This window comes from Mastigoproctus giganteus, chromosome 9, assembly GCF_048544385.1.
Source record: "Mastigoproctus giganteus isolate SK-2022 chromosome 9, ASM4854438v1, whole genome shotgun sequence".
NCBI lineage: Eukaryota > Metazoa > Arthropoda > Arachnida > Uropygi > Thelyphonidae > Mastigoproctus > Mastigoproctus giganteus.
Genome location: NC_143583.1, coordinates 25,804,502 through 25,828,037, shown reverse-complemented (window position 1 = coordinate 25,828,037; position 23,536 = coordinate 25,804,502). Strand labels below are relative to the sequence as shown.

The 23,536-nt window shown below is 39.3% G+C and overlaps 2 protein-coding genes across 2 annotated transcripts in view; one reads left to right on the top strand and one right to left on the bottom strand.

The window, feature by feature from the left end:
- The window catches only part of Zpr1 (zinc finger protein Zpr1), a 140,226-nt gene extending 132,497 nt beyond the window's left edge, over positions 1-7,729 (bottom strand). Inside the window, exon 1 of the mRNA XM_090380971.1 lies at positions 7,683-7,729. The gene's annotated coding sequence lies outside the window, so the exon portion shown is untranslated. The remainder of the gene's footprint in view (positions 1-7,682) is intronic.
- Positions 7,730-7,831: 102 nt separating this feature from the next.
- The window catches only part of LOC150080109 (mitochondrial import receptor subunit TOM40 homolog 1-like), a 112,129-nt gene continuing 96,424 nt past the window's right edge, over positions 7,832-23,536 (top strand). Inside the window, exon 1 of the mRNA XM_090382123.1 lies at positions 7,832-8,208. Coding sequence (XP_090238249.1) covers positions 8,013-8,208 — 196 coding nt within the window. The 5' untranslated portion in view covers positions 7,832-8,012. The remainder of the gene's footprint in view (positions 8,209-23,536) is intronic.

Here is a 23,536-nt window from a genome sequence, read left to right as displayed (position 1 = left end):
AGATTCTTCGATGATTCTTACGGCATCTAAAACATTGAATTGTTTCCAAAAGTCTTTAACAGATATCTCACTATTTTGTCTCATAGCTTCATTCAGACGTGCAAGCGAACACCTCGTGTAGTAGGCATTGAATGTTTTGATGACTCCCTGGTCCATCGGTTGAAGCAAGCTGGTTGTGTTTGGAGGCAAAAACACAACTTTCACACATCGGTCGAAATTAATTAGGGTGGCAGGAGGGTGACCGGGTGCATTGTTAATAAGAAGGATCAATTTAAATGAAATCTGTTTAGACTTGCAATAGCGTTCGACTTCGGGTATGAAGTGGTGACCAAACGAGTCCTCAAAAACGGAAGCTGTCACCCAAGCTTTATGATTTGACTTCCAAATCACTAGTAAGCTAATTTTAGATATATTTTTTAAAACTCTTGGGTTTTCGGAGCGATAAATTAAGAGAGGTTTTAACTTGCAGTCACCAGCTGCATTCCTGCCGACCATCATTGTCAATCGGTCTTTGGAAACCTTAAAGCCTGGAAAGTTTTTTTATTCGTGAAAATGATGTGATTTCCGACAAAAGTTGAGTTCAAATTCAAATGCACACATATGAATATGACAGTTGGAATGCAAATTCTTGTATATGTCTTTGCTGCAGCTCATGCAGCAGCAAAGTTGAATTTTGTTCATCTTTCGCTCTCACTCTCCGCCGTCGCACCGTATATCGATAGCATATGAAAAACGACCTTGAAGATAGTGCGCGACAGTGTTGCCAAACGAAAAAATTAAGAATCGCGTAACTCCGAGTTCGCATAAGTCGGGGTATTACTGTATTTGATTTTCTACAGATATCACTAAATTTTATAACCTATTGTGAGACACTGGATCGAAACTGAGTTGTTTTTTTTATTAATTTTAATTTAGAAAAAGGACATTATCCAGTGAAAATAATCAAAGAAAGAGTTAAAAGAATTTGTAAAGCAATAGCAATATTTGCATAAGGAAGAGAAGTTCATTGTTCAAAACTGCATTAATCAATATCAATCGACTTCGAGTTAAATAACACAGTTGTAACTCATTTTCTTTCTTCTTCAACAGACAGTATTGAAAGCTTGATAGCATTCTTTTAATTTGTCAACTAACACCTATTAAGGGATCTCTTATTCATGAAACAAGTAATAGTAATAATGAAATGGCTTTTCATTCATTAAAAATTAAAGAATATTTAATCAAGTTTAGATGGCCAATAAAACATCTACTCTATTATTAGTGATGACCAGTCACTCTTTATTCACATCTAAAATAAATTTCACTGATTTTAAAATATACAAAAAATACATTTATTCACCCTTCCCAAACAAACATTTACTCAAATTCATCCAGGAATGCACCTTATTCTGGCCAATTATCCTCATATTCACACAGCTAAAAAACATTAGTCATTCCTATACATTCAAAAATGACAAATGTTGATTTTTGGTTCTTAACTATTTTAAACTGTCTAAACACAGAATAAGGTTTGGTTTTTTAAAAAAGATTGCAGTCAAAATTCATAGCTGACTCTTTGTTCACCCCAGAATATATATATATATATATATATATAATAATTATTATTAGCCATATGGAAGGAAGCCTGAGGCTTATGCTGCACCAGCCAAAAAAAAAAAAAAAAAAAAATTCCCGCATTACCCTGAGAGAGAAAGAGAGTCAGAAGTAGAAGAGAATCACCAAGAAAGCAAGAGAAGAGTGACGATATCCAGCTGAGGACCCTGGGTTTGCCAAGCCCATACTCACCAGATGCGAGGCTCTGGGGTTAAAATATATAGAATAGATGAAAAAAAATAATTATGAATACAAATATTTATTGCATATAATTCAGATAAATTAGCTGGAAAAGGAACTGGATGCAAAAAATAATTCTGATATAATATACTTTGATATAATATATAAATTGGAGCAGCATAGCATTAAGGACAAGTTACTGCTATAGATAAAGCAGTAGTTGAGAGGGAGAAGACAGTGATGGACACATTGTTTTTTATATATTTATTAATGATATTGATGAAGGTATATTAGGCTTAATGTCTAACTTTTCAGATGACAAGTTGGCAGGGTGGTTAATGACAAAGATATGTTACTGCAACAAGATCTAGAAAAATTAGCAGATGGGCTAAGAAATGGCAAGTTTAATATTGACAAATGCAAGGTATATCATATGAGTAATCCCAGATTAAAATACCAACCATGTGATACCACACTCAGGGTAGTGGAGGATGAAAAAGATCTGGGGATAATTATGCAGTGAGATATGACATTCTCTGAGCAGTCCAGATGGGGTTTGGTCAATGTTTGGTCTGAGCAGCTCATGTGGTTTTGTCAATGATATTCAGGAATTTTGCTTGCAAGGATAAGGATGTGATTAATCCCACTGTACAAAGCAATTGCTAGGCCATATCTTGAGTATTGTATACAGGTCTGGGAGCCTCATTTTAGGAAGGATGTAGAACTTGTTGTTGTTGTTTGGTTTTTAGGAGCATTAGCAACTAAGGCCATATTGCTCCAGGAATATGCGGTGGTCATTCCCTGGCCTTTCCGCATCATCTGTATTTGGTGGTGACAGGTTCGAACCCCGGTCTAAGATGTAGAACTGTTGTAACAGGTGCGGAGAAGGACAATAAGATTGGTGAGGGGAACGAAATGGTGCTCGTACCAAGAAAGGCTTCAGTTCTGTGAACTGCAACATCTGGAAACTAGGCATGTGTGAGGATGGTATGCAGCTGATCACCTGTTCGAGGAAAGAGTAGTGCATATGTTTAAAGCTATGAATGGATTGAGCAAACTCAATGCTGATGGCATTTTTGTTCTTGTTTAGACTACACATGAGGGGACATAAATTCAAATTGAAGAAGGATAGTTGCAGGATAAATTTGTGGAGGCTTACCTTCAACCAGAGGGTGGTTAATTGTTTGAATGAAACTACCATTTGCTGTTGTGGAAGTGCGCAGTTTGAACAAATTTAAGAAGTAGACAATCTGTGGTGGGATGGACAGGTGATGTGCAATTTTTTTTTTTTTTTTTTTTTTTTTGCTTTGCATCATTTACCACTACTAATTTTAATACTAATAAAAATGCAGCAGAAAGCCAAAAAGGTAATTATAAATAATATCTGGGTTAACTTCTTGCCTGGATAAATTTAATATATCCCTTATCCTTGAGGATGGGGAATATCCCCCCCCCAACTCCATCATGCTCTAGTTTAAAAACAGGAAAAGTGAAGGATCTGTTAAAGTGGAGCATTCTTGAAATTATCACTTCCCTTTTTTGAAATGTTATCCAACAACCTTTTGGGGATAGGGGAATATCACCACTCACGTGAGGATAATCACTACCCTTTCGGAGCAATATGGCCTTAGTTGTTAATGCTCCTAAAAACCAAATAACAACAACAACATCACTACCCTTGTTTAAAAATAGGAAAAGTGAATGATTGATTAATAATTATTTAACCTTATTTGAAAATATCATATTCAGTGTTATATATTCACTTTGCCATTGCTCAGTATTTGAGCAAATACTGTTTTCCATTTTTGAGTGGTTATAATAGCAATAGAGGCATGTGATGCAAGAAAGCAAGCGCATCCTCAAAAAAAAAAAAAAAAAATCACACAACCATTCTCTCTAAAAGTTTGTCCAGTTCCTCCTTGAATTTATTTAAGCTATCAACTTCCACAATGACAGATGGAAGTTTGTTCCAGCAATTAACCACCCACTGGCTAAAGGCAAAAAAAATCACACAACCATTCTCTCTAAAAGTTTGTCCAGTTCCTCCTTGAATTTATTTAAGCTATCAACTTCCACAATGACAGATGGAAGTTTGTTCCAGCAATTAACCACCCGCTGGCTAAAGGCAAATTTCCACACATCTATTCTACATCTGTCTTTTCTTAATTTGAATTTATGTCCCCTTAGGTTCGTAATCTGAACAAGTGGAAGGATCCCATCAGAATTCAGCATGCTCAACCCATTCAAGGCCTTATATACCTCAATCAGATCACCGCACAGGTGCCTAGTCTCCAGCCACTGCAATTTGCAGAACTTAAGCCTCTCTTTGTAAGAGGATCCCTTCATTCCCCTCACCAATCTTGTTGCCCTTCTCTGTACACGCTCAAGAAAATCCTACATCCTTCCTAAAATGATGCCTCCAGACCTGTATGCAGTACGCAATGGCCTGACCATTGCCTTATACAGAGGGATAATCACCTCCTTTTTCCTGCTAGCAAAATTCCAATTAATCATTGACAAAACCCCATGACCTGCCCTGGCAGCCTATCTGTATTGCTCAGAAAACTTCATATCTGCCTGCACAATTACTACCAGGTCTTTTTCATTTTCTACCACCCTAAGTGTAGTACCACACAGTTGGTACATTCCTCTGCGATTACTTCTACCCATATGCAGTACTTTGCATTTGTCAAGGTTAAACTTCAGTTGCCACTCCTTAGCCCATCTGCCCAAATTATCTAGATCCTGTTGCAGTAGCACACTGCCATTACTGTCATTAACAACCCTGCCAACCTTTGTATAATCTGCAAAATTCGACATTAAGCCTGATATACCTTCATCAATATCATTGATAAATATACAAAACAACAGTGGACCTAACACCGAACCCTGTGGGAATCCACTAATAACATTAGTCCAAGAAGAGCAGCACCCACTGATTACCACCCTGTGTCTTCTCGCACTTAACCATCATTTTATCCATTGTAGCAACTTACCCTTAATACCATTCTGCTCCAATTTGTACAATAGTCTTCCATGCGCAACAGTGTCAAAAGCTTTCCTGAAATCCAAATATATGATATCAAAATTATTTTTTGCATCCAGTTCCTTTGTAACCACATCATAATATCCTATCAAATTTGTCAGACAAGACTTTCCCTTAACAAACCCATGCTGTGTCTGAATTATTGCTGCAGTCTTGTCTAGATGATCCTGCAATGCATCTTTAACCAGCGACTCCATTACTTTACCCGGAACAGAAGTTAAACTAACTGGTCTGTAATTACTCGTGTCACCCTTCGATCCCCCTTTGTGAATTGGGGATACATTTGCACATCTCCAGTCCATGGGAACCTCCCCTGAGTCCAAGGATGCTCTCATAATTATGGCTAAGGGTTTGCTTAGTTGCTTTGCCGCCTCCTTTAATATAACTGGATAGATCCCATCCACCCCAGGTGCTTTTCTTATGTTTAACTTCAACAATTTCTCTTCCACTTTGTTCTCAGTTATTACAAAATCATTAAGTATTCTGCTACAATTTGATAACCTTCTGCCATTTTCAATCCTTAATAATTCTCCTCACATGTAGATGCAAAATACTCATTCAGTTTGTTTGCTATCTGAGCAGGATCACCAACAGTCGAACCATCAGTGTCAAGTGGACCAATCAGATTCATCCCCTTCCTTTTAGAGTTTATATAAGTAAAGAAATCCTTGCTGTTTTTCTTAGCATCTTTTGCCAAGGATTTCTCGTAATCTGCCTTCGCCTGCCAAACCTCCTTTGTGATTTGATTATAGATTAACTTATATCTGCCATAGGCTTCTGAGTCGCTTGATAATTTATATGCATCCCATGCATTTTTCTTCTCTGTTACGAGTCTCATTAGTTCATTTGACAACCATTTAGGCCTAAACCTTGAAGAATATTTCTTAATAGGTATGAAACTTTTAGTAGCTTCCACGATTAATTCCTTGAATGCTTCCCACTTAGAATTTACTGTTGGCAACATCGTCAGTTGATCCCACTGTACAGAATTTAAAAACTGTCGGAGACCACTGTACTCGCCTTTACGGAAGCAAAATCCCTTTCCTTTACCCCTGATGGTAATTAAATCTTTAAGTAAATCCCACATCAGTACACTGTGATCACTGCCACCTAGTGGTTCCTTTATCTGTAAATTCTTAATACACGAATGATCACTGCTGATAACCAGATCAAGAGTATTACTTTCTCTGGTAGCCTCTCGAACATGCTGCTGCAGAAAACAATCATCCAATAAATCCACAAAAGTCTGACTAGTGTGTGAGTGCCCAACCCACAAGTTCCAGTCAATATCTGGGAAGTTAAAATCCCCCATTATAAGACATTCCGATTTACTAGCCCACTCTATTTCTCTGTACAATTGTTCATTGTACTCATTCAAGTCATTAGGCCTATAACACACTCCTACTCTAATTTTTGCTTTCGCAGTGCTTATGTCACACCAAACTGACTCAACAGTGCACTGTTCATCTATATCAACTGGTTGCACTTCTTTTGATTTTATGTTTTTCTTTATTAACAGCATAACACCTCCTCCCTTCCTATCCTTTCTGTACACATTGTACTCCCCAAATTCCAGTTCAGCATTCCTTATATCTGTGTGACACCACGTCTCTGATATCCCAACAATATCCGCCTTTGATGTCTTGACCAACACTTCAAATTCCACAAATTTATTTACTATACTTCTAGCATTGGTATACATGCACCTATTCTTATTCTTAGTTACTCTAACACATCCCATATACCCACTTGTTTCACGATGACTGCTATCTGTCCCTGAAACCCCCAACACCCCACGCTCCAGGTCGCTACTTATTCTAATAGAAGTTGTGCAATAATCACCTTCACCTCTGCCTACGGCTACTGTTAAACTATTAGTCCTTGTATCTCCCCTCCCCCCCAAGCTATCAGTTTTCCGACCCATCTAACACTGCCTCGATAGCATCAGCAAATATTCTTGCACCCTTTCTATTTAAGTGTATCCCATCCCTGTAGAAGCAGTCTCTCCTGTTAACAAGTACAGTCCAGGCTGAAAAAAATTCTATCCCTTGAGCCTTGCACAATCTTTCCAGGGCCGAATTGATCGCAAGGCTCTCATCATATACTCCCTCCTATCGTGTATGGGCAGAATTGCAGGTGTACCATTAATCCAGAGTTCAGCCCAAAACTTAATCCCCCCCCTTCTCACAAGAAGAAGTATGGGTAAGCACAACAAAATAAGTCTACAGTTGGTAATGATAATTTTAAAATGTTCCACATTAACAATTCAGTTACTTTTCCGATATTGAAACAGGGGATATATCCAAAGAGGTTGTTTAACAATTCGAAGAGGGATATAATAATAATTTCAAAAATATTCTACATTAATAACAAGTCATTCACTTTTTTTTTAACAAGGTCATACGGAGAGATAATTCCTATCCCTGAAAGGTTGTTAGGTAATGAGCAATTTAAAAAGGGAAGTATTGACTCTCCGACTTTTAAACAAGGGCTTATTGGGGGGGGGGGGATATCATCCACTGTTGCATAAGGTGTATGTATGTATGTATATATATATATATATATATATATATGTATAACTTAGGATGCATTTTAATTTGTCTTAGTTTTTTTTTTTTTTTTTTCCCAGTTACTAATTTTTCAGGTTAAATTACGGAGACCCACAATGGTCTCAACAGTCTTGTTTATTGCCTCAATGAAACGTGCAGATTTCATCCGATAACCTTCTTGTCGAATTTAAAATCATTATTAAAATACGAGTCTAAAAGCCAGACTTTTTTAAATAAATGCTTCTGTAAACATAAAACAATACTCATCTCATTGAAAACTACAAACTAAAAAATAATTTCTGCATATTACGCACCATCAGCAGCCAGCCATAAGCATGTGGAGTGTATGCAACCGCGCCATCTATACAAAACGTCAGGCGAAATACCCGATTCTAGATTAAAGTCGGGACCAATCATTTTAACATAGAGAAGTACATTGGCCGCCTTTTCTCAAAATGGCAGACTCTATGGCGTGCACAGAATCCAACGTGGTTATTTAGAACTCCTCAATTACTGTTTAGTTTTGCTTCTCCAGTTTTTTTTTTTAATTAGAAAAGTGTACAGTACTTCTCGGTGTAGAACTAAAGATTTCTTTATTGTAGTATATTTTACTGTGTACAGTTTTTATAAATATATTTTTTAAAATGGGTAACGTGTTTGCTTCTGGCTTAACATCTTCACCTCTCATGGGTACACCACCGCCTCCACCACCAACATTGTCAGTCGGAACAGGCAAAGATGCATCAGGTCCATCTTCCTCCTTCGAAAATAAAGATTTCCAAGGAGCCCTATTCGATCTCAATCCTGGAACTCTAGAAGATTTGCATAAAAAATGCAAAGGTTTGTTTTTAGATGATTTTATTTTAGCTTAAATATAAAAAAAAAAAGTCCTGAATCCTTCCTGGTTTTTCATATTTTTACTGGTTTACAGTTGCTAGTTAAGTTAGCAGTTTTGTACATTGTACAGGACTCACAGAAAGGAGAGTATAAATCATTTGCTTTAATATAAATAAGATATATTGCATGAGGAGTCATGCAAAGCATTGACCTTTCAAAATGAGAGGCTAGCGAATTTTCTCAAGAAACTACAGACCTGTAAATTTGATTTCCGTGCTAGAGAAAATAATGGCATCGTTAGGTAATTAAAAAGTAATACAAGTTCATCTTTTTACAAGTGGAGCAATAAGGCAGTCAGCGTGAATTCTTTAGATCATGTCTGCACAATCCAATTAGCTCTTGTAATGTCATCACAACATGATAGTGGGCACCACAGATGCTCACCCCCTACTGTTTTTAATATATATCATTGTAGGCATAACGTGTTTAATGGCTAATGTGCTGATTGTACAAAGGTGGACAGTAATCAGGATGTTCTTTAAAATCTGGTGGTAATTGTGTGGTCAGATATGAAGTTTTCTGAGCAGTGCAGACAGGCAGCCACAGCAGGTAACGTCAGTGATTACAGGAATTTTTCTTACAGGGACAAGGAGGTGATTATCCACTTGTATAAGACAATGGTTAGGTCACACATTGAGTACTGCATACAGGTCAGGAGGCCTCATTTTAGGAAGGATGGAACTACTGGAACGAGTACAGAGAAGGGCAATGAGATTAGCGAGTGGAACAAAGGGTTGCTGTTACCAATATAGGCTTAAGTTCTGCAAATTGCAGTGTCTGGAGGGCGCCTCCGTAGCCAGGTGGGAAGGAGCAGCAGTGCGTAGCACACACACTTCTTGATTAGACCAGTGTTTGAGCCTGTGACCACCAAATATGGAGGATGCAGAAAAGTCAGGGAATGACCACTGCATATCCCTGGAGCAATATGGCCTTAGTTGCTAATGCTCCTAAAAACCAAATAACAACAACAGTGTCTGGAGACTAGGCACCTGCGAGGTGATCTGATTGAGGTGTATAAGGTCTTGAATAGTTTGAGCAGGCTCAATACTGATGGGATTCTTCCTTCTGCTCAGATTCTGCAACTGGATGGGGATAAATTCAAATTGAGAAAAGATAGTTGTAGAATAGATGTGTGGAAATTTGCCTTTAGCCAGCAGGTGATTGATTGGTGGAACAAACTTCCATCTGTCATTGTGAAGTTGACAGCTTAAATAAATTCAAGGCTGAACCAAACAAACTTTTGGAGTGAATTGATGGGTGAAACGGGAAGTTTTTTTTTTTTTTTGGCTGATTCTATATAAGCTGTTTTGCATCTCTCGCATCATATGCTAATGCTGAGGTATAGATAAACTAGGCAAATGGGCCGAAAAAGGGCAATTGAGGTTAAACATTGATACTGTTGTATGCATTTGAGTAGTAGTAACCTGGAATAACATACCATTTGGGTGTGCTATCCAGGATTAAGAAGTAGCATAAAACGATGGGAAGTGCTAAAAGAAATAGCATCAATTTCTGAAGTACTTTAAAAAATTTTTTTTTTTTTTTTTCTCTCTCAAGTACTTCAGCAACTGATTTGCAAGGTTTAAATTATGTGCATTACACTTACTCAGCAAAAGGTCCTTTTTTCCAAATTTTATCTTGCACACCTGTATAACACCCACTGATATTAACTACCCCATTGTATCCTTGTCATTGGCATTTTTGATCTTCTCTGGCTTAAAATTTCTTCCCTAAAAAGTCATTTCATCTTCCGTGGCTTAATCTCTCTACCACATTCTGTTAAATCCATCTGTTGCCTCTGTCGTTTTTCCAACTCCACTAATCACTTGGAATCCTTTAACTTCCTCTCTTAGAAATGACTTTTTCCAGTCCAACTTTCCTAACAGTGAGGTTATTTTTCTAGGAAATTTTAATGTTCTCAACTCCAGCTGGCTTCCATTATCTAATCATATGGACCCAGCTGGTCAGAATGCTGAGGTTTTTGCAATTACTAATGACCTTGTACAGATTGTTCATTTACCTACCAGACAATCATAACTATACACCCAAAATGCTTGATCTTTTTCTCACTAAGAACTCTATGTACACAATCGAAGTGAATGGTCCTTTAGACACCTCACATCTTGGTGATGGTTTCTTCTCCAATGGAGCTTTTCTCTCGTGGCCACATGCAATCTGTTGTTTGGTATATATCTAGGCTCAAGGGGTAGAATTTTTTTTTCAGCGTGGTCTGTGCTTGTTAACAGGAGAGACGGCTTCTACAGGGATGGGATACACTTAAATAGAAAGGGTGCAAGAATATTTGCTGATGATATCGAGGCAGTGTTAGGTGGGTCGGAAAACTGCTAGCTTGGGGGGATTCACAGACTAAAAGGTTAAAAGTAGACACAGGCAGAGGTGAAGGTGATTCTTGCACAACTTCTATTAGAATAAGTAGCGACCTGGAGCAAGGGGTGCTGGGGGTTTCAGGGACTGATGGCAGTCATCGTGAAACAGGTGGGTATATGGGTTGTGTCAGGGTGAATAGGAATAAGTGCATGTATACCTGCGCTAAAAGTATAGTAAATAAATTTGATGAATTTAAAGTGTTGGTCAAGATATCAAAGGCGGATATTGTTGGGATATTAGAGACTTGGTGTCACACTGATATTAGGAATGCAGAATTATGATGTGTACAGAAAGAATAGACAGCATAGGGAGGGAGGAGGTGTCATGCTGTTAATTAAGAAAAAAGTAAAATCAAAAGAAGTGCATCCAGTTGATATAGATGAACAGTGCACTGTGGAGTCAGTTTGGTGTGACTGAAACACTGCGAAAGCAAAAATAAGAGTAGGAGTGTGTTATAGGCCTAATGACTCGAATGAGTACGATGAACAATTGTACAGAGAAATAGTGTGCTAGTAAATCAGAATGTCTTATAATGGAGGATTTTAACTTCCCAGATATTGACTGGAACTTGTGGGCTGGTCACTCACACACTAGTAAGCCTTTTTGTGGATTTATTGGATGATTATTTTCTGCAGCAGCATGTTCGAGAGGCATTTGATGCAAGAAAGCAAGCTTATGCAGCTTCAGCCAAAAAAAAAACAAAAAACCCACTTCCACTTCACCCCTCTGTTCATTCCAAATACCTGTCCAGCTGAGCCTTAAACTTATTTAGGCTATCAACCACCACCACAAGGGATGGAAGTCTGTTCCACCAACCAACCACCCGCTGGCTAAAGGCAAATTTCCTCACGTCTATCCTACATCTGTCTTTCCTCAATTTGAATTTATGCCCTCTCAGGTGATTTTTCTGAGCTAGAGGAAGAATCCCATTAGCATTGAGTATGCTTAAACCATTCAAGGCTTTATACACCTCTATCAGATCACCTCGCTGGTGCCTAGTCTCCAGACACTGTAATTTGCAAAACTTAAGCCTTTCTTTGTAAGAGCACCCCTTTCCCCTTTGTTCCATTCACTAATCTTGTTGCCCTTCTCTGTACTCGTTCCAGCAGCTCTACATCCTTCTTGAAATGAGGCCTCCAGACCTGTATACAGTACTCTAGGTGTGGCCTGACCATTGCCTTATACAATGGAATAATCACCTCCTTATCCCTGCTGGAAAAATTCCTGTATATCATTGACAATACTCCATCTCTGGTCTGAGTCATGATTCTATTAATTTATTAATTAATTATAATTAATTATGTTATATTATTAATTATGTTAAATATAATTAATTATATTTAAAGGCAACCAAAGAGGGTAATACTCTTGATCTGGTTATCAGTAGTGAACATTCGTGTATTAAGAATTTGCAGATAAAGGAACCACTAGGTGGCATTGATCACAGTGTACTGATGGGATTTACTTAAAGATATAATTATCATCAGGGTTAAAGGGAAGGGTTTTTGAATCTGTAAAGGCGAGTACAGTGGTCTCCGACAGTTTTTAAATTCTGTACAGTGGGATCAACTGACGATGTTGCCAACAGTAAATTCTAAGTGGGAAGCATTCAAGGAATTAATCGTGGAAGCTACTAAAAGTTTCATACCTATTAAGAAATATTGTTCAAGGTTTAGGAACCAAAGAGACTCATGACAGAGAAGAAAAATGACTTGGGGGTGGTTGTGCAGGCAGAAAAATCTGCCTGCACAACCACCCCCAAGTCCCTTTCATTCTCTACCACTGTCAGTGTAGTACCACAGAGTTGATACGTTGCTCTGGGGTTGCTGTTTCCCAGTGTCCATTAATTACCACTCTCTGTCTTCTCCCCCTCAGTACTTTACATTTGTCAATGTTAAACTTCATTTGCCACCTCTCAGCCCATCTGCTCAACCTTTCCAGATCCTGTTGCAGCAGCATAGTGTCAGTAGTGTCCTTGACAACCCTGCCAACCTTTGTATCATCTGCAAACTTGGACATTAAGCTTGATATACCATCATCAATATCATTTATAAATACAGAAAACAATAATGGACCCAACACTGAGCCCTGAGGGACTCCACTAATAACATTAGTCCACGATGAGCAGTGTCCATTAATTACCACTCTCTGTCTTCTCCCCCTCAACCACCCCTTTAGCCATAGCAGCAATTTGCCTCCAATGTGGCGCCTCCATAGCCAGGTGGGAAGGAGCAGCAGTGCATAGCACATGCTTCTTGATTAGTCCGGGGTTCGAGCCCGTCACCACCAAATATGGAGGATGCGGAAAGGTCAGGGAATGACCACCGCATATCCCGGAGCAATATGGCCTTAGTTGCTAATGCTCCTAAAAACCAAAAATAACAATAATAACTATAGCCTCCAATGTCACACTGCTCCAATTAGTGTAGCAGTCTTCCATGCGCAACAGTATCAAAAGCCTTTCTAAGATCCAAGTATATAATATCAAAGTTATTCCCTGCATCCAGTTCTTTTGTGACTGCATCATAATATCCAATCAAGTTGGTCAGGCAAGACTTCCCCTTAACAAAACCATGCTGTGTCTGAGCTATAACTGAAGTCTTGTCTAAATGATCCTGTAGTGCTTCTTTAACCAGTGCCTCCATTAATTTTCCTGGAACAGAAGTTAAGCTCACAGGTCTATAATTACTTGTGTCAGCCTTTGATCCTCCTTTGTGAATTGGGGTCACATTTGCACATTTCCAGTCTATGGGTACCTCCCCTGAGTCCAAGGAAGCTCTCATAATTATGGCTAAGGGTTTGCTTACTTCCTTTGCTGCCTCCTTTAATATAACTGGATAGATCCCATTCACCCCGGGTGCCTTTCTTGTGTTTATCTTCAACAGTTTCTCCTCCACTTTACTCCCAGTTATTTCAAGATTGTGTAGCTTACTGCTAGAGTTGAATACACCTCTGGCATTCCCCTTGCTGAATAACTCCTCATGTGTGAATGTCGATGCAAAATATTCATTTAGTTTGTTAGCTACCTGAGCAGGATCATCAACAGTTGACCCATCAATATCAAGTGGACCAATCTGATTCATCCCCTTCCTTCTAGAGTTTACATAAGTAAAGAACTCTTTGCTGTTTTTCTTTGCATCCCTTGCCACGGATTTCTCGTAATCTGCCTTTGTCTGCCTAACCTCCTTTGTAACTTGGTTGCATATCAACTTGTATCTATCATAGGCTTCTGTGTCATGTGTTAATTTGTAAGTATCCCATGCATTTTTCTTCTCTGCCATATGCCTCATTAGTTCATCTGACATCCATTTTGGCCTAAACCCTGAACAATATTTCTTAGTTGGTATGTAAAGCCTAGTAGCTTCCAAGATAAGTTCTTTGAATGCTTCCCATTTTGAATTTGCTGTTGGTAACATCATCAGTTGGTCCCACTGTATAGAATTTAAATACTGTCTCAGTCCATCGTAGTCGCCTTTACGGAAGCAATAACCCTTCCCTTTACCCCTAATGGTAGTTACCTCTTTGAGTAAATCCCACTTCAGCACACTGTGATCACTGCCACCTAGTGGTTCGTTTATCTGCAGATTCTTAATGCATGAAGAATCACTGCTGATAATCAAATCAAGAGTATTCCTCCCTCTTGTTGCCTCCCGAACATGCTGATGTAGAAAACAATCATCCAATAAATCCACAAAAGCCCTGCTAGTGTGTGAGTAACCAGCCCCCAAACTGGAAAGTCAATATCTGGGAAATTAAAATCTCCCATTATAAGACTCCCTGATTTACTGGCCCACTCTATTTCCCTGTACAGTTCCTTATTATACTCATCAGAGTCATTAGGCCTATAGCGCACTCCTACTCTCAATTTTGATCTCCCAATGCTTATGTCACACCAAACTGACTCAACACTGCACTGTCCAGCGATGTCGACTGGCTTCACTTCCTTGGTTTTTATGTGTTTCTTAACTAATAGCATAACCCCCCCCTTCCTATCCTGTCTATCCTTTCTGTAGACGTTGTACTCCCCAAATTGCAGTTCTGCATCCCTTATATCTGTCTGACACCACGTCTCTGATATCCCAACAATATCTGCCTTTGATGTTTTGAGCAATACCTCAAATTCATCAAATTTATTTACTAAACTCCTAGCATTGGTGTACACGCAAGTATACCTGCACCTGTTTCTATTCTTAGCTATCCTAACACAACCCATGTGTTTACTTGTACCGCAATGGCTCCCAGCAGTCTCTAAAATACCATGCATCTTGTTTTCCAGGCTTCTGCTCATTCTAATAGAAGCAGTGCAAGAATCTCTTTCACCTCTGCCAGTGGCTACTGTCAATCTATTGGTCTTTGTCTCCCCCCAAGCTAGCAGTTTTCCGACCCTCATAACACTGCCTCGATAGCATCAGCAAATATTCTTGCACCCTTTCTATTTAAGTGTATCCCATCCCTGTAGAAGCAATCTCTTCTGTTAACAAGTACAGTCCAGGCTGAAAAAAATTCTACCCCTTGAGCCTTGCACAATCTTTCCAGGGCCGAATTGATCGACAAGGCTCTCATCATATACTCCCTCCTATCGTGTCTGGGCAGAATTGCAAACACTTTCAAATTCAACCCTAATTCTCGGCTTTTGTTCAACAGTGACCTGTACTTGTTAAGTAATTCTGCCGGTCTCCTACTCTTAATATTATTAGTGCCAACGTGTACAACTATATCACCTTTTGTGCCCCTAAAAGATGATATTCGCTCTACAACGTCATCAACCTTTGCCCCTGGCAGACATACCCTGGTCCTGTTCCACCTATCTTTTTTACAAAGCATGTTCCCCGTTTCCCTGACAATAGAGTCACCAACAACTACTAGTTCCTTCGGGACCAGCGCATTCTGCCTTGGGGGTTGTCTCTGTGTCACGCGATGCCCAAGTGCAAGCTCTGGCGTTGATGTGGGCAGCTGAGAGCTTGATGGGCCCCTCAATTTAGTTTCTTCGAGGGCATCCACCCTGTCCTTCAAGCTCTCATATAGGCCCACAAGAACGCCGAGTTGTTGCTTGATATCGATACACTCCTTGCATCACGCACACACAAACACATCCCCCTTGGCAGTATCAGGTCCCGTACCCGATTGCTCTGCAAACATCAAGCAAACAGTGCATTTTATAAGGCTGTGAGTCAGAGGACAACTGCCCCCCTCAGTTCTGCTCTGAGCCACAGCACTTCCATTAGCTTGAGCCTTTTGCTTTGCCGCTCTGGTCTGAGTCATGATTCTATTAATTTATTAATTAATTATAATTAATTATGTTATATTATTAATTATGTTAAATATAATTAATTATATTTAAAGGCAACCAAAGAGGGTAATACTCTTGATCTGGTTATCAGTAGTGAACATTCGTGTATTAAGAATTTGCAGATAAAGGAACCACTAGGTGGCATTGATCACAGTGTACTGATGGGATTTACTTAAAGATATAATTATCATCAGGGTTAAAGGGAAGGGTTTTTGAATCTGTAAAGGCGAGTACAGTGGTCTCCGACAGTTTTTAAATTCTGTACAGTGGGATCAACTGACGATGTTGCCAACAGTAAATTCTAAGTGGGAAGCATTCAAGGAATTAATCGTGGAAGCTACTAAAAGTTTCATACCTATTAAGAAATATTGTTCAAGGTTTAGGAACCAAAGAGACTCATGACAGAGAAGAAAAATGACTCAGATGCCTATGGCAGATATAAGCTAGTCTGTAATCAGGTCACAAAGGAGGTTAGACAGGCGAAGGCAGATTACGAGAAATCTCTGACAAAGGATGCTAAGAAAAACAGCAAGGATTTCTTTACTTATATAAGCTCTAAAATGAAGGGGATGAATCTGATTGGTCCACTTGATATCGATGGTTCAACTGTTGATGATCCTGCTCAGGTGGCTAACAAACTAAATGAGTATTTTTCATCTACATTCACGCATGAGGAGTTATTAAGGTTTGAAAATGGCAGGAGGTTATCAAATTGTAGCAGGGTGCTTAATGATTTTGTAATAGCTGAGAGCAAAGTGGAGGAGAAATTGTTGAAGTTAAACATAAGAAAGGCACCTGGGGTGGATGGGATCTATCCAGTTATATTAAAGGAGGCAGCAAAGCAACTAAGCAAATCCTTAGCCATAATTATGAGAGCATCCTTGGACTCAGGGGAGGTTCCCATGGACTGGAGATGTGCAAATATATCCCCAATTCTCAAAGGGAGAAACGAAGGGTGACACGAGAAATTACAGACCAGTTAGTTTAACTTCTGTTCCGGGTAAAATAATGGAGTCACTGGTTAAAGATGCATTGCAGGATCATCTAGACAAGACTGCAGCAATAATTCAGACACAGCATGGGTTTGTTAAGGGAAAGTCTTGTCTGACAAATTTGATACGATTATTATAATGTGGTTAGAAAGGAACTGGATGCAAAAAATAATTTTGATATCATATATTTGGATTTCAGGGAAGCTTTTGACACTGTTGCACATGGAAGACTTGTACAAATTGGAGCAGAATGGTATTAAGGGTAAGTTGCTACAATGGATAAAAGATTGTTGAGTGGGAAAAGACAGAGGGTGGTAATCAATGGGTGCTGCTCTTCGTGGACTAATGTTAATAGTGGAGTCCCACAGGATTTGGTGTTGGGTTCACAGTTGTCTTGTATATTTATCAATGATATTGATGAAGGTATATCAGGCTTTGTGTCGAAGTTTGCAGATGATACAAAGGTTGGCAGGGTTGTTAATGGCAGTGTGCTACTGCAACAGGATCTAAAAAATTTGGGCAGATTGGGCTAAGAAGTGGCAACTGAAGTTTAACCTTGACAAATGCAAAGTACTGCATATGGGTAGAAGTAACCCCAGAGAAACATACCAATTTTGTGGTACTACACTTAAGGTGGTAGAAAATGAAAAAGACCTGGTAGTATTTGTGCAGTCAGATATGTTTTCTGAGCAATGCAGACAGGCTGCCAGGGCAGGTCATGGGGTTTTGTCAATGATATATAGGAATTTTACTAGCAGGGAAAAAGGAGGTGATTGACCCTCTGTATAAGGCATTGGTCAGGTTGCGCCTTGAGTACTGCGTACAGGTCTAAAGGCCTCATTTTAGGAAGGATGTAATTTGCTTGAGTGTGTACAGAGAAGGGCAACAAGGTGAGGGGAATGAAGGGATCCTCTTACCAAGAGAGGCTTAAGTTCTGCAAATTGCAGTGGCTGGAGACTAGGCAACTGCGGGGTGATCTGATTGAGGTCTGTAAGGCCTTGAATGGATTGAGCATGCTGAATTCTGATGGGATCCTTACACTTGTTCAGATTACGGACCTAAGGGGGCATAAATTCAAATTATGAAAAGGCAGATGTAGAATAGATGTGCGGAAATTTGCCTTTAGCCAGCGGGTGGTTAATTGCTGGAACAAACTTCCATCTGTCATTGTGGAAGTTGATAGGTTAAATAAATTTAAGGATGAACTGGACAGGCATTTGGAGGGAATGGTGTGATTTTTTTTTTTTTTTTTTTTGGCTGATGCTGCATAAGCTCATACACTTGCTTTCTTGCATCACATGCCACTACTACTACTATTTCAACATTAGAAATGCCAAACAATATATTTCTCCATGTAGAAAGAGTAGAAGTACATGGAATGGCATGGTAATTAAATGGGAGGGATTTGTCACCCTTTTTAGGAACTGGATGGATATGAGAAAATTTCCAAGCAGAAGGAAAAACACCAGTGGAATAAGAAAGTGAAAAAAGTTAACACAGAATGAGAGTAAGCTCAGGAGTAAGTGATTTAAGTGATCGTTTTGTGCGCCTGCAGTTAGTTTTACTGCAGCTTTCATACTGTTTGAGTTGGTTACATTGTAATACGAGTGAGCTGTTTGCATCAGTAAGCAAAACTGTTTGCCTACTGATGTTATCAAATCACATTGTAATGTGATTTTATAACATCAGTAAGCAAACAGTTTTGTGTTGACTTGTATACTCATGATTCCAACGTGATGTTACTCTGAGGGTACTCTGACTTACTTTTCTGTGTATGAACAGTTGAAAAATCAGAGTCAAAGTTATACCTTTCCAAAATATTGTGACAGAATAGAAAAGATTAAAGGTGAATTTGATAGGCACTTTAAAGATTTCAAGGAGCACCATGAAGATTTTTCTCTTTTCATGGGTCCTTTTTCTTTTAATGTTGAGAGAGCTCCCATTTCCATACAAATGGAACTAATTGATCTGCATAATGACTCACTTTTAAAAAGAAATACTGAGAAGTTGGGACCCCAAAAATCTACTTGTATTTAGAACAAAAATACCCAGATATAAGAAAGTTGACCACACAAATTTTGTTACTTTGCCGAGTACATATTTATGTGAACAACTGTTTTCACATATGAAAACTAACAAAACAGCCCACACATCAAGGCAAACCAATGCCAATCTTTCTTCCATAATGAAGGTTGTGTCTTCAATCCTTGGCTCCAATCTCATGAAGCTGGTTGCAAGCAAATGGAGTCAAGTCTGGCAAAAACACCTAAATTACCTAATTTCATGTATATTCCCTCGTTCAAATATTGTATTATCTGAAATAAACTTGCTTTTCATTATTCGTTCTGTTGTTTATTCAGAGTTTTATTTCAACTAGTTATTAGTGCATTCTTGGCTGCAAGTATCAATCAGCAATAAGCAACTACTGAGCAATTAAAAAGTGTCTTTAGGCTTAGCATTGGCAATGTTTGTAGGTTGTGTGTGGCCTGCGTGGGGTACACTAATATGAGAAATAGCTTGTGGCCCAAATGAGTTTGACACCCCTGACTTAGCCTGTTCAAAATCTACTTTGGACTGATTAATAACTGCTTTACAATTGTTGTGAGCTTTGGTGAAGACAGAATGAACCTGAAGATATGTATACGAGCCAATTATGATATTCAACATTCTTATGAATGGGCTTTAGCACTTTTATTGGAAAACCAACATTTAGATAAAGGATGAAATTTTAAGGTGGAGTGTGGAAAAAAGGATATCATTTCTACAAGAATAATTTCACTGATAAGATCTGAGCAAATGATGACATCAGAAGATTTTAAACAGTATTCTGACCAAGGAAAAGAAGAAAAATCTTGCAGATCATCTCATTCTGTATTCTTGTAATCCCAAATGGGCACAAGAGAAAGTTTCCTATCGGAGAAGAGCCCATCACCAAGTTGTGATCTGAGGTGCCTCTAGGACCACTCACCTCTACCGTGTACACCGAAGGGCTATTTGCGAGAAAAAGATCAAGCATGTTGGCGTATTAGGAACTAGCTGGATATGGAGAAGCATATGATGCAAAAAAGCAAGCTTATACAGCAATAACAAAAAAAAAAACTCATTTCACCCATCCATTTACTCCAAGGGTTCATCTACTTCAGTCTTGAATTAATTTCCACACGTCTATTCTACAACTGTCTGTCTTAAATTTGAGTTTCTGGCCCCTCAGGTTCGTAATCTGAGCAAGAGGAAGAATCCCAAAAGCATTAATCCTGCTCAAACCATTCGAGGACTTGTACACCTCAATCAGATCACCTCACAGGTGTATAATCTCCAGATGTTGCAACATACAGAATTTAAGCCTCTCCTGGTAAGAGAACTCCTACTCATTCTAGCAACTCGACATCCTTCCAGATCTGTATGCAGTACTCAAGATGTGGCCTCGCCATTGCCTTATACAGAGGTATAATCACCTCCTTGTCTCTGCTAGCAAAATTTGTATATATCATTGTCAAAACGTGACGAATGCTAACTTGATGCTAAGAAAGCACCTGGTCCTGATGTTATTTCTCCACTTGTTCTCAAAACCTGTGCTCCTGAACTTACTCCTGTTCTCTGCCACCTTTTTTCACATTCTTATTCCAAAAGTGTTTTTCCTTCTGCTTGGAAATTTGCTCATATCCAGCCAGTTCCTAAAAAGGGTGACAAGTCCCTTCCATCCAATTATCGTCCCATTGCATTATTTCTACTCTTCCCATTACTCCTACTCTTTCTAAAGTAATGGAGAAATCAATTAACCACAAACTCTTAAACTACCTAGAAACCTTCTCTCTGATCAATGATCGCCAATATGGATTCAATCAGTGTTGATCCACTGGTGATATTCTGGCTTATGTTACCCATTTATTGACAATTCAATGGAAAAGTTTGGTGAAGCACAAGCAGTTGCTCTTGACATCTCAAAGGCTTTCGATCGTGTTTGACATAAAGCTTTTCTAAACAAGCTTCCATCTTATGGTTTGCCAACTGTTTTTTGTAATTGGTTATCCCATTTTCTCTCTGATTGCTCACTTAGGGGTGATGGCAGATGGCTGTCTTTTAACTTCTCCACTAATGCTGGTGTCCCACAAGGTTCAGTTCTTTCCCCCACTCTTTTCCTCTTGTATATTAATGACCTTCTTCCATTCACTGGAAATCCTATCCATAGTTTTGCTGATTATAGCACATTGCATTCCACTTTCCATTTTGAGAAACCTGCTCAATCAGCTTCAACTTCTCGAATATCCGCTACCAATTCCTTAAATGCCGATCTCCAGACTGAGATAAGCTCCTATGCTCATCTTTGGTGACACTCCGATTTCTTGGCAAGGTTGTATATCTCTTTAGGAGATTACCCTGACTTCTAATCTCTCTTGGTACAAGTGCATTACAAATATTGCTTCCTCTGCATCTAAAAAAACTTGCTTTTCTCCTTCACTCTCACCTTTACTTTTCTTCCAAACAGCCGTTCACTCTGTACAAATTGCAAATCCATCCTACCGTGGAATATTGTTCCCACATATGGGGCGGTGCCCTCAAAATCTCTCTCAGGCTTCTAGATTCCATTCAGAAGAGGGCAGTTAGGTTAATTAATGACTCATCTCTAACAGTCTCTCTCCATTCGCTGTCTCATAGATGTACTGTTTCTGCTGCATGCCTTTTCTACATATACTTCCATGTACACTGTTCTTCTGAATTGGCTTCTATAATTCCCGCTGTCTCTTTCAAAACAGTCCAAACACATGCCACGACCAGCCAACATCCATTTACTGTCCAACTTCAAACTCACAGTACCAACTTTGCATCTTCTTCGTTTATTCATTCAACTGCCGTTTTCTGGGACAACCTTCCTTCATATGTATTTCCAGAAAATTACAGTCTACAGAAGCACAATATAATAGCATAGTTTAATTTAATTTATTATGATACTCACTTTCCATTTTGAGAAACCTGCTCAATCAGCTTCAACTTCTCGAATATCCGCTACCTATAGTTGTGCTACATGATAGCTTTGATGTAGAAGTTTTCAGGATACCAAATTGTATTTAAAAATACTCACGTTTTGCTGAGTTATACATTATTGGTATTTTCAAGGTCACGGTAATTTTACCGAGTCAGCCATTTGGATGTTCCAGGAGATAAAACTACAGCAGTGCCACCTGCTTGGTCAGTGATGACTAGAAATTCGGCATAAATTGCGTAAAATTATGACATCACGAGGCAGCTTCATCACTGAATAAGAGCTACTCCATTTATATGGCTGCGGCAGGTTTAGTAGTTTAATTTGTTAATTTGTTAAACTACTAAAGCACCGAAAGATATATGCTCCCAGAAGGGCCTTCCATGGCGGAAAGGTTTCAGTGGAGACGTCAGACGAAACCCGTTTCAAAAGGTCCACACACGACCTTTTCAACTAAATTGTGATCCAAGAAAGCAACGGGAAACTACTTGGATTATCCTTCCCTTGAAAACTTCAATGATAGCAAGCAAAATAAACCACGGCCCCGAGTCTCGGCGTCCCTTGAATGGGGCAGGGGTGCTAAGAATCTCCGAGCTTGCGTCGAAGAATTTTCTGAAACTAGCTACATGGAACGTTAGAAGCCTACTACAACCAGGAAAACTAGCCAATGCTTTACAAGAAATGGAACGCATTAACATCAACATACTTGGGTTAAGTGAAACCAAATGGCCTGGAACAAAGAAGTTTATATCAAACGACCACCACGTCTTCTGTTCCGGAGGAGAAGAGAACACCAAGCAGACGTACGGCGTCGCTTTCGTTGTCCACAAACAACTGGCCAACAAAGTCACCAGTTTCACCCCAATATCGGAACGAATCGCACTACTACAGCTAGCAGGCAACAAGATCAACCTGAATGTGCTCCAGGTCTACGCACCAACAGCGGACAAAGACGATCAAGAAATTGAATTGTTCTACGACAAGCTAAGCAACACTTTAAAGTCGCTGAAGAAGCACGACATGACGGTCATCCTCGGTGACTTTAATGCCAAAATCGGTCAAGGAAAGCTACAAAACATAGTCGGAGAACATGGCTTGGGGACACGGAATGAACGAGGCGACAGACTCGTCCAGTTCTGCCAAGAAGAAAAATTTAGCATTGCCAACACTTGGTTCAAACTACCACCTCGACGACTATACACCTGGACCTCACCACAAGACTCTGACAACAATATCGTCAGGAATCAAATTGACTACATCTTAATCAACATCAGATATAAGTCAAGTGTCCTCAATGCAAAAACTTACCCCGGAGCTGACATATCATCAGACCATAACCCAGTAACAGCAACACTACGTCTCAAATTACGAGCAGTCAAACGCACAAGCACAACAAAAAGAATCGACCTGGAGAAACTGAAGAACACCGCCAACAGACGACAAGTACAGCTTCATCTCAACACTACAATCCGATCGATCGAAGCAGTAACAACAGACGTGCAAGCATTCGGGCGTTCACTCAAACAGTGCATCAATGAAACAGCAGAAACCCTGCTAGGACATCAGGCATCGAAAAAGAAACAACGGTGGATGACCCAGCACATACTAGACCTAATGGAT